The sequence below is a fragment of the Sinocyclocheilus anshuiensis genome, unplaced genomic scaffold, assembly GCF_001515605.1.
Source record: "Sinocyclocheilus anshuiensis isolate Anshui unplaced genomic scaffold, SAMN03320099.WGS_v1.1 scaffold107, whole genome shotgun sequence".
Classification (NCBI taxonomy): domain Eukaryota; kingdom Metazoa; phylum Chordata; class Actinopteri; order Cypriniformes; family Cyprinidae; genus Sinocyclocheilus; species Sinocyclocheilus anshuiensis.
Genome location: NW_015549584.1, coordinates 1502135 through 1514189, shown reverse-complemented (window position 1 = coordinate 1514189; position 12055 = coordinate 1502135). Strand labels below are relative to the sequence as shown.

The window sequence follows — 12055 nt, the reverse complement described above, 5'->3', positions numbered from 1 at the left end:
AATTAGTTAACATGAACTAAGAATGAACAAACAATAATTCTACAGCATTTATTAGTCTTAATGTTAATTTCAACATTTACTAATAAAATGTAAAACCAAAAGTTGTATTTTTTAAACATACTTAATGCACTTTGAACTAACATGAACAAACAATGAACTATTGCATTTCTAGATTATTGAATGTTGGAAAAAATATTGCTCACTGTAAGTTCATGTTAGTTAATACATTAACCAATGTTAACAAATAAGACCTTACTGTGTTACAAAATTAACATTAGTTTATGTATTACGAATAAACGTGAATTAACAATGAACATTAAACTCTTTTAACTTAAATTTGTGAATTTCTAAAATAACATTAAATTAGATCATACTGTAAGTGAATCTGCAGTGTCAAAAACAATTTTTTGTACTTTATCTTTATATTAATAATTTATATAAAAAGATTAAAAGTACAAATATTCCATGTAGTCTCTCAATTAATAAGAACTAAAAATCGTGTAATTATATAAGAAAATGTTACATTGTAAGATTTCAACTTTGCCCGATTTAGATCAACTTTCCAAAAGTAATTCTATTTAAACAACCCAAATAACAAAACTCATCATTCTCAAAATGCAGACTGATTTTTAAATTGTTTGCCATAAAGTAGCAGGGTATTTCCATCTGAAACAATCACTGTACTACCTCATTACTGTTTAAGTCCCAGAATTCAATGTTATGTGTTGTGTAATACTTTGCATACTTCATACTACAAAACAACAAAAACAGCTGCTAAACGTTGCTATGCTCATCAATCAAAATAAAGAATCAAGTGTTCATAAAGCATCAAATGACTATAAATCCCATCTGAACTGGATCCTCTGCTCTACATCTGCAGCGATGACATCACATCCAGCAGTGAGTTACATAAGCGTGGCTGTGATATCCATCTCGCAGCGCTCCACCAGCACCCAAGGTGCAAACACTCAAATACATTTCCTTTAGGGAAAATAAAATGTCTTTCTCCAGCAAATGACTCATTTTATTTTGGCCATTTGAAAGAGGTGATAGAATGCATGATTCTATCCACCAACACTTCATCTTACAGCCTAGCGAAGCTGTTTTGCCAAGGGGTTCATGAGAGTGAGCGCATGTATGTTCTGGCTTTACCTAAAGAGTCAGCTAAACATCTCTAGTGCCAAAGCTGATCTCAGTCTTCTACTCTCTGCTGTTCCAGAACATGCATCTACTCTACAGTGAGAGCAGATCACATCCCCTGCATCCTCACTTGAGTTGCTGTTCTGCAAAACACCTGAATTCAGAGACTTTTTAATGGGCTTCTGAGAAATGAGAACTTGAGGGAAGAAGAAAAAAATAACTTTTGTAATACAAGTGTAATTTTATTCACAACGATTTCTAATTGGATTATTTGCTCAAACTTAGCTGGCCATTCAGCTGCCAAAAGCAATGCCAAACTGAGGAATGTTGGGATATTGTAGATGTTATGCATTGGATATTTCGTGGCAGTCACACGCAATGTGATATTTTGGGTTGTTTAAGCATTACATGCTATTGATATTGTTGTCATCTTTGGTTCTGCATTGTGAAATCAATGAACTTTGTGGATTTTTTGACCTATTTATATGAAATGTTCACTCACCCTGCAGGAAATGGCATCAGACACATTGGGCAGCACTCCAGTCCTGATCCAGATGCTGCTCCAGTTCCTTCTGTTCCAGATGTTGTTCCCAGTTCTGATCCAGATGCTGTTCCGGATCCTTCTGCTATTAATTTAGTTCCCAGTCCTGATCCAGATGCTGCTCCAGATCCTTCTGTTCCGGATGTTGTTCCCAGTTCTGATCCAGATGCTGCTCTAGATCCTTCTGCTCCTGATTTTGTTCCCAGTCCTGAACCAGTTGCTGTTCCGGATCCTTCTGCTATTAATTTTGTTCCCAGTCCTGATCCAGATGCTGCTCCAGATTCTTCTGTCCCTGATTTTTTCCCCAAATTCAATCCAGATTTTGTTCCCTGCCCCAATCCAGGTCCACTTTCTCTTGAATTTGTTCCCAGCCCTGACTCAAATCCTCCTAGCCCTGATTTTGCTCTCTGCCCTGATCCAGATCCACTTGCTCCGTGTTTTGTTCCCATGCTTGAAACTGCTTCAGATATTGTTCTTAGCCGTGATCCAGATCCTCCTGCACCTGTTTTTACCCCCTTCCCTGGTCCAGATTCTGCATCCAATCCCACTCCACATTTTGCTCCCAGCACCAATCCAGATCCTCTTACTCCTGATTTTGCTCGCTGACCTGCTCCAGATTTTGCTTTCTGCCCTGATCCAGATCCACCTGTTCCTTGTTTTGTTCCCATGCCTGATACCAATCCTTCTGCTTCAGATATTGTTCTTAACCATGATCCAGATCCTCCTGCACCTGCTTTTGCCCCCTTCCCTGCTCCAGATTCCACATGCAATCCTGCTCCAGATCCTCTTGTGACTTTATGCGTTTCTGAGACTTTCCCCACTTGGTCAAATTTGTCACTCTGTTCGTCTGACAATTCATGACCCTCAACGCAATTGACTTTGTCTTCTAGGTGGCGCTGCTGAGCAGTTTGTACGTCACATACTGACACACTCTCCTGATCAGGTGAAGATGCATGATTCTCTTGATCAGCGATGGCTGGTGGACTACATTCTCCCATGTTCTCTGCTGCTGGAGGTTGTGAAGGGTTCTTGACCTCATTCACTGGTTGTGGGTTGTTGAGGAAAGACGGAGCGGGCAAATCCGGAGGGGGATTAACATCTTCATCTGCACTGCACCATCTCCAATCACTTACTTTTTGTACAGGAGTTTTCTGAAGAAATCGAGATTAATCACACTGTATTACACAAATTATCACGCTAAATTAAATTAGATGCTTCCTTTAGCAACATAATATACACATTTTACACAAAATGTGCTGTTTGGATACCAGCTTTGTTAGTGGTTCTGAAGAACAGCCAAATAAAAGTATGAAGTCATGACAGCAAACACATCTAAACCCAAACTGACATGTGACAGAGAGACAGTGAAAAACAACTTATGCCAGAAAACCATTATATTTGCATATTTTTCAACAACAACAACAAAAAAAAGAGACATTCATTTGTTTTGCTTTTTAACATTGTATACATTTTTAAAGATAAATGCTAAGGAAATTATGTTTATTTGGCAGCAAATTATTTTTTAAAGGGAACAAATTATTACATAGAATTACTAAAGAAATACTATTAAAAAGGTCAATGACAGGAGGTGCTTATTTACCTACAGAAAATGTTGATTGTCACCATCAGGAGATTAAACTACATATTATATATTTATATGGAAAAACTGAATATAAAATATAATTTTTGTAAACCTGATACCAAAATATCAAATTTAAAACTAAATAATTTCTAGTAAATATTTGTTTTCCATAAAATACAATTTAAAATGTAAATTTTATTTTATGTCCATAAAATTAAATTAAATTCAATCAACAGAATTAATTAAATATTTTAAACTAAAATTCTGATATTGCTTTATGATTTTAACGGTTTGGGATTTGTACCTCAAATGTAATTTGTTGTGTTTTTAAGTAATGAGACACCAAAGTGGACCCATTTCATGGAAAATGTAATTTATTAAATAAACATGTTGCCCAGGACAACACACCACAGCCTTGTTGCCAATTCTGGAAAGGACTATTTAGTACTGTCCATCCTCTCATCTCCATGGAAAATAACATCGAGCCTACTTTTCCCATGTACAGAGGAAAATCTGAGATTCAAGGTCTCAGAGTTAGAGGGTGGGTCCTGCTTTTAAAGACAGTGATATATTATTGGTAACTCATAAGTGACATTTTGGTGAAGGGAATGAAGTGTTTAGGAAGTGACGGTATAAGGTCATCTCTAGACTTACAGTGTCGATTTGCATCCAACATCCATTTCAGGACAAAATGCAGGAATTATTCATACTGTATGAAATAGGGTCATGCATGAGACTCAATAAATACTACAATGTATATTAAATACGGCATGTTGAACCTTGTAACTACTCCAAACAGATCTACAAACACAGAGCCCCTCCCTCTTCCATGATAACCATTGATGATAAGCTGATCTATTACCGTGGATGAAGGTGGGGGGAGCTGTGGAATACATTCTTCCTGATCAGACTGCAGGGCTGGGCAAAAAGCCCTCAAGGTAAGAGCCCAGAGTCTTTCCACATCACTTAATTCAGAACTCTCCCACCATCTCGCCCTGCAGGATTCAACAGAAAATAATATTAAGTCAAAATATCGTTACAATATGTTACAGAAATGTATATTATATTATATTACAGTATGAAGAGAGCTTCATTCGTTGAGTATTAACTGCCGTGACATTAGACTTCGTACCTGCCTGTAACGTTAGAAGTTTTGCTGCAGCTGCTATCCTGTTCTGCACTCAGACTGCCATTTGACTTTTTGATCGTCGTCTGCTGCTCGCATCTACTCTCCTCAATCGCTGATTTCTTCCTCTTTAGTTTAGACATCGCAGTCATTCGGTTGTAAACACTGCATCTCCATCAAACGCACATGGCTTATCCAAACAATGAAAACTACGCGGGAGTTTCTTTGAACTACTTCCGTGTTTGGTCACAAAAGTTTTTGTTGCGTTAAAGCTGCGCACTGATTGCGCAGTTTGAATGAGATTTCGTTGCTGAAATGTACGACATGGAGTTTGCATTGTTTATTTATTTTTAAAATAAAAGATGTACGTTGGGCTTACTAATGTGCTTAAGGAAATGCTTATGTTTTATTAATTCATTTATTCAGTTCAACATCATTGTTATTATGCTACTTCTTTATTGGTGTAGCCTAATGTTTTCAAAGCATCCATACACATACATGCAGACAGTGGTATTCATCGTCTTCTCTAAAATGTATACCCGATTGCAGTGTTGGTATGCAAATGTAAAAATGCAAATAATTATTAGTATTGCGTGTGTGTGTGTGTGTGTGTGTGTGTGTGTGTGTGTGTGTGTGTGTGTTGTTGTTGCTTAAACAATAGTATATGTAAAGTAGTCATGTCAACAAAATTATAAAAATGATCTAGTGAGAAGGTTGCACATAATCAACAGTTAGAATAACTTCCGTTTTTTTGTTGTTAATTGTTTGCTCTAGGAATCTTCTCTCTTTGAGAATAAAATAATCTATCCTGGTTGACAAATTTATCAGATTCAAATTGATAGTATTGGGATGATATTGGGATCTTAAGGATAAAAAATAGCCTACACAAACACTATAACTGGAATGGGCTATAACTGGAAATAACCGTTCGGTGATTATGCAGGGATGGAAGAAACCCACGAATGCATACTCTCAACGTCACTGCATGAAGGAACATATGGAGGGGAAAAAAACTAAGAGGTGGTTTCTGGTGGCCACCACCGAAATAAATGATCCATACGAGGTGCCTCAGCCTCTGAGCTCTGGAGAGGCTGAGGCAAGGTTTGGAACCGTTTCTCTCCTCTGGATGAGAATTCCAGAAGGTTCTAATGCTGACACTGATGGTTCCATAGCCACACAGTAAGAGAGTACAATAGCAGATGAGTTTTGAGTAAGTCTGTTCAGGGATGGAGCCGGCATCCAGGAAAGAGCGCTTATGTCATTAGGACTTGTGTGAGGCAATGTTGTGAGCCGTCGCCATGGTTGCCTGATGAATGATGAAAAATGTAAAAATAGCGGGCGCTGCCCAAGTCCTTCCAAAAGCAAGCTTTCTCAATGCACTGTGGAAGAAGTGTGAGGTGGCAAAAGGAGAAAAGGAAAGAGAGAGATGAGATTAAAGAATGGCTAATGTGCTGGAGAAGATGTTTAATTCGGTCTAGCTTTTTTGACAAATCCACGGTGTTGGAAAACTGAAATTCCCTGAATGTCACATGAGATCCCCTGAAAATCTACACTGAACAAAATTATAAACGCAACACTTTTGTTTTTGCCCCCATTTTTCATGAGCTGAACTCAAAGATCTAAGACTTTTTCTATGTACACAAAAGGCCTATTTCTCTCAAATATTGTTCACAAATCTGTCTAAATCTGTGTTAGTGAGCACTTCTCCTTTGCCGAGATAATCCATCCACCTCACAGGTGTGGCATATCAAGATGCTGATTAGACAGCATGATTATTGCACAGGTGTGCCTTAGGCTGGCCACAATAAAAGGCCACGTTCAGCTCATGAAAAATGGGGGCAAAAACAAAAGTGTTGCGTTTATAATTTTGTTCAGTATAATTTAGGAATTCTCAGAGGTCTCTTTTTCAATATCTTTTAGTAATGATATGTCAGTGTTTTTTTTTTTGACGTGATTAACTAAATGATGCCATGCAACGTATCTGTATCAATTGCCATTTGTGAGAATTATGTCCATTTGCTTACATGAATACATGAATTTGTATTGCTGTGGGGCTATTTGCACACCGTTTATCACTACTGTGAAATTATTATATTGATCTGAATAGTGCTGCAGTGATTGTTTTTTTGTAGATCAACCTGGAAGTTCACTGACAAAAACCCAATATGATTTTATTCCTTTAAGCTCTATGACCAAAAAAGATTTGATTCATACATGCTTTGTTCATTATGAAAATCTTCAGAAACATCACCACCATTAAGCTTTCAATAACACTGTCAGTCTTTATTAAAAAAAAAAGTCAGAATATTTAGAATAGTTTTCAAGAGTGTGATTATAAACACAATGAGGCGGTGAAAGCAGACTAGTGAGTAGATGAATTTGTTTGGCATGCTGAATTAAAATTTTAATTTATGCATTTGTTAGCAACCGTCTTTTTCAAGAAGAGTAAAAGCTATTTAAAAAACACAAGGAGGAATTACTAATTTATTTTATGTCATAGACTAAAATGTGAAAATATCTTGAGCTTGTGTTCACCACAGACGTTATTTCATGCATTTAACCAAGAACCTTTTCAAAAAACCCATTGAGTTTTTGATGGTGGAATTGGAAATGCTAAAATGCCAACTCATTTCCAGATTTTGGCCTATAAAACTATATCATCCCTGCAGCGCTTCCAAGTTTAAATAAACAGAATTGTGGTGCTTTTGTAGAGTGTACAATAACAGAATTTTCATTTTTGGGTGAAATTTAAAAGGGAAGTGTATATATATTTTTTGCATCATTAGTACCTCCAAACGGAATTTCACAATTAATAACAGGTTTCCTGAACACTCTCCTTTTCTGCCATAGACATACCGATTGTTTCTTTAATAGACAAAAACTCCATAACAGTTTTGGAAGTTGTAAGCTGTGAAAATGACATGATCTATGACCTTTATACAGTGGATGTCATTGTAAAGACTGTAAGTCTATCCCTCACAGCCTCATTTTCATCCACGCTATATGCAATCTAACCTGACTAAAGTCTATTGGTTCGCTAAATCAATAGCTCAGCCGTTATTTGTGCCATGTTGCTGTGGCAGTCTGCATCATTGTGGCGATTTGGCTGTTTTGAATGATTTGTTTCAATTAATAATTTCAAATAGCAGATTCATTGGTTCTTTTTACGTCATCACATATGGAGACATGATTACGTAATTTTTCACACCACCAAACTCTGCATTGGTAGCGTTAGCAATTTTAGCAATGTTTTGACAGCACCACAAAGCCACATAATTCGCTTGCCTGAAGTTGCATATTAAGCTGAGTTAGTAGGAAGTATTATCTAACTTTTACAAAAACAAATACAAAAAGACATCACCTAAGACACTGTTCACAAAATGAGTCTGACAGAGATCTTCTCAGCCAGTATCTGTTACCAAACCTCTGCCCTGCCAAGCTGCCAGTATGTAACCGGAGGAGTTGCGTCTCCGGCTCCGGGGAGAGATGTGGGCATGGCCTCTCACCAGAATGATTAAGCCGCAGGTCTGCCCTTTCTCAAAAAGGTCACGGCTCTGATGGGTTTGACTTGTCAGATAGCTGGCATAGGTTGCACTGGCAGTGCTGAGAAAGAGAGACTTATGCCCACACTGTAAAAAAAATTCCGTAAAATTTACGGTAAAAAACCGGCAGCTGTGGTTGCCGGAATTTTACCGTAAAAAATACGGTAGCAATGTTTTAGGTTTTACGGTTTTAACTTAAATTTACAGTTAAACACCGTAATTTCATTAACTGATATCATGTTAATATACCAACCTATTAAAGTACTGAAATCTGTTTTGTACCTTTGTAATACTGATAACAACCAAATGCAGGTGGTGATGAGAAAGTCACATGATGAACCAAAGCCCATCACAAGCAGCTTTTAAATAATAACATATATAGAAGGTGCACAGTGTCATTCACACAAACGCTAAACACCATCATGGTAACACACATGAAACTGAAATAATGCAATAAACATTCATTTAACAACATTAGGTGTAACACACAACCCTAATATACAAAACTGATAAGAAAAAACTAAGAAGAAACTAGTTATTTCAACAAAAAAACATCAAATTTGAAATGTAACGCAGGGAATTCTGGGAATGTCAATTTACGGGTATTCACTGTAAATTATACGGTATTTTTCACTTCCAAAAACGGTATACTACCGTAAAATTGATGTCCAATACATGTAATGTCCAATACAGTTTTTCACCGTATATAGTAGGGGAATTTACCGTTAACCATTTAACAGGTTTTTACTGTAGCATTTTTACAGTCTTTTACCGTTAAATTCACGGTCATTTTTTACAGTGCACCACTAATCTGTGTTTTTACAAAACATCAGCATGTATCACTGCATATAATTCTGCTTCTTAAAAGCTGAATAAATGGCAGTAATGCAGCACTTATCTTTGGTTTCTTCTTATCTGAGCCTACCAGATATATTTTGATCCTGTTTGTTAAGAGGGTGGTGGTGTAGCTTGGGCAGAGAAAACTGGCTGTCAACAACAACCACACACCAAATCTCTCTTAAACCGCTCTCAGTGCAGTTCATAACCTTTTAATTGCAACCTACCAAATCAAATATTATTATTCACACTTTTTTGTTCCATTTTTGTCCATCTCTTTCAGAGTAAACAAGTGTGTTGGATTTTTATTTTAAATAAAATAAATGAATTAGCAAGTCTGATTCACTGATTCCCACACTGTTACCAGTGCATGAAAGCAAACATTCATAATGCGTCTGCCATTTAAATTGTTGCTGCATAAATTTAAATAGGTAATTGACTCTTCTGCAATGTAATTACTGCAGACATGTCATGACGCCTACACAAAAGACAACCAATCCCAATGCATTTGGATTTTAGGGGTCTGATTTATAAAAACCTGTTGTTATAGTCACAAAGTGGATTTCTATCTCAGCTTCATAAATAGTTTTTTTTTTTCTACTCTTCTGCTATTTACGGCTGTCTAAATAAAGCTTGTGTGCTGCTCTGACTCTAACTAGTGTTGGTAGCCAACAAAAAGGAATTTTTAAAGGACAAAAATACTGAAATGTCTAAAGCGAGCAGCCTTAATAGGATGAAAAGAGTTTGTTTATGATGTTATTAATTTTTTGATTGTGCCTCCATTATGATGGATGAGTAATATTTGTCATTTTGAAACAGGCCGCACAAAAAAAGAAACCTCATCCAAAAAGAGTTTCGGTCAGCAGTTCGTGTTCACACCATCCATTTGAATATATTTCCATATATGTGCAAAAATGTGAGAGACAGCAGATACTTAATGATCATATTTTGGTCACGCTTGCAGGGCTTTTCCAAAATCCATGACGCAAATCCAAATAAAACTTTTGAAAGAAGGAATCTAAGGCACTGTTAAAAAGAAATTCCCTTCTCTCATCACATTATCATGAAGATGTAAGATCAGATCGCTTATAGACTTTTGTGGAAAAACTAAAGCTACAATGTAAAAAAAAAAAAAGATCTTTTGAAGTTGTAAATAAAACGTTTAACATTAACATAAAAAGATTACTGGAGTATGTTTTACAAGAAATACTATTTCAGTGCTGTTTTTGTAATTAATTGGAATTTTAATAACAATTTCTGAGTGAAAATTGTTTCTACACCAATCTTTTTTCAGTGTATAGAAATTAAGAACTGGTAACACATTTGGCTCAAAGTGAATGCAGATAACGTTATTTATACACATTATACAGTTTTATTGAATCTTGTTTTCATAGCGGGACATGTGAAATGAATTTTACACTGAAGACTGAAGTATCTTGACCTATGCATTATTATATTATATTTGAGAGACTGAAATTTATTTTTTTTTCTCTCTCTAATTTTGCACCTTTTCTGCAAATGGTTGAATTGATGCAATGCATCAAGGCCATTTGTCCCATTGTGATCTACCTGCAGTAACATCCCCTTGGGGCTAGAGGGAGCTACTGCAACAAATTACACTGACCTCATACTTGCGTTGGACTCAATCTAAAGATAATTATTAATAAATCATTGGCATATGCACAGCACTGTAGTGTGACAGGAAATGTGAATGAAGTATGTCCCATTACCATTTACAAACAGTCATAACACCCATACATATACTGATTTCAGAATAAGAGGTGAATATATAGGTCACAGTATTATTCACATAAAGTTAGCAGATTAATAGTGCTGAATGTCTGCGTGTCATAAACCCAAGATGTTGTAATAGTGGCACTGAATATTGTTTTAGATAATTGACATCAATTTACAATGAAAACATAATTATGAGGAGAATGATGATGTAATTGAGTGATGTTATTATTGTTTGATGTGCTTGACCCAGTTGTTTGATAGGCTATTATTGGCAAAACATTACAGTTGGTTTATCATATCATACAAATATAGTGAAACAACGTGTGTGTTTATTAGCCATGTAGTCCCAGTACTTTCCCAGTTCAGTCTGCTGTACTCATTTCAGTCTAGAAGTCTCAGGAAAACCAAAACTTACAAACTCAGACCGCAGTCAGTCTAAATTAGAGCATCTGTTTCAGACTCCACCCATCAACCCACTGATTCAACATACTGCCCTGCCTGCCTGCCTGCAAAATGCTCTTATTTCCTCCCCCCTCAGACTTTCACTTAAAATGTTCATTGTACAAATGTACAGTTTTACAAACTGTTTGAGGCTTAATTGCAGGCTTATTTTTTAAAGTAAAATAAAATGGGTGCCACCGTAACAACCTGTGATGTATGTTTTAAATTTAATTATGGACTAAGAAAAATTAGCTGAAATCCTAGAAATGGTAGAATTGAAATAACAAAATGGTTTATGTTAAGTTGATGGAAACAAAAATGCTGATATACCATAATGATGGGTCTATACATCTGCACTATGTATTAAAAAAAGTGAAAGTGAAAGTGAAGTGACATGTGGCCAAGTATGGTGACCCATACTCGGAATTAGTGATCTGCATTTATCCCATCCAAAGTGCACACACAACACAGCAGTGAACACACACACACCGTGAACACACACCCGGAGCAGTGGGCAGCCATTTTTTTGCTGTGGCGCCCGGGGAGCAGTTGGGGGTTCGGTGCCTTGCTCAAGGGCACCTCAGTCGTGGTGTTGAAGGTGGAAGAGAGCGCTGTACATTCACTCCCCCCACTGCTCTTATTATTCAAAATATCAATAACAGTAAACTAACAATATTGTAAATTGAGAAGACAAGTAATTTAATAAATAGTATACAATAACAGAGCAGATTAAGCTGTTTTGTTAAACTGTGTCACTTTTTTATTATTCCCATCATTTCATATATTTGTTTATTTACCTCGCCTATTTATTTTTTGTGTTGTCTATTTTAATATTTTAAGAACTTTGTAGGCTTTGACAGTATTGAAAATGATGACAATCATGCCAGTAAAGCTGTGTCCATAAATTAAATAAATAGCATCTAATAAATCAAAGTTTTATTACATAAATAAATATAATTAATTAAGTAAATAACAGAGTAGTGTGATAAATTACTATGAATAAAGTAAAGTTTACAAATAAAACATTAATAATAAAAAGATCAGGTGTTTACAAATATAAATAGTAATATTATAAGTACAGTGACTGTCTCTCTACAGCAGTGGGGAGT

At 36.1% G+C, this 12055-nt stretch overlaps 1 protein-coding gene across 1 annotated transcript; it reads right to left on the bottom strand.

Moving 5' to 3' along the window:
• Nucleotides 1-1472: 1472 nt before the first annotated feature.
• LOC107657903 (putative per-hexamer repeat protein 5) lies at nucleotides 1473-4669 on the bottom strand. The gene is made up of 3 exons (XM_016446198.1): nucleotides 4396-4669; nucleotides 4126-4258; nucleotides 1473-2832 (listed from the first exon to the last, which is right to left on the bottom strand). Exons 1-3 carry the CDS (start codon nucleotides 4539-4541, stop codon nucleotides 1639-1641), a joined length of 1473 nt encoding a protein of 490 aa, XP_016301684.1. The 5' UTR covers nucleotides 4542-4669; the 3' UTR covers nucleotides 1473-1638.
• Nucleotides 4670-12055: the final 7386 nt, after the last annotated feature.

Coding starts and splice junctions, on each gene's coding strand:
- LOC107657903 (XM_016446198.1), bottom strand. CDS start 4,541: ATGACTGCGATGTCTAAACTAAAGAGGAAGAAATCAGCGATTGAGGAG. Junction 4,259..4,395: donor ACTTCTAACGTTACAGGCAG/GTACGAAGTCTA, acceptor TGAATCCTGCAG/GGCGAGATGGTGGGAGAGTT. Junction 2,833..4,125: donor TCCCCCCACCTTCATCCACG/GTAATAGATCAG, acceptor CGATTTCTTCAG/AAAACTCCTGTACAAAAAGT.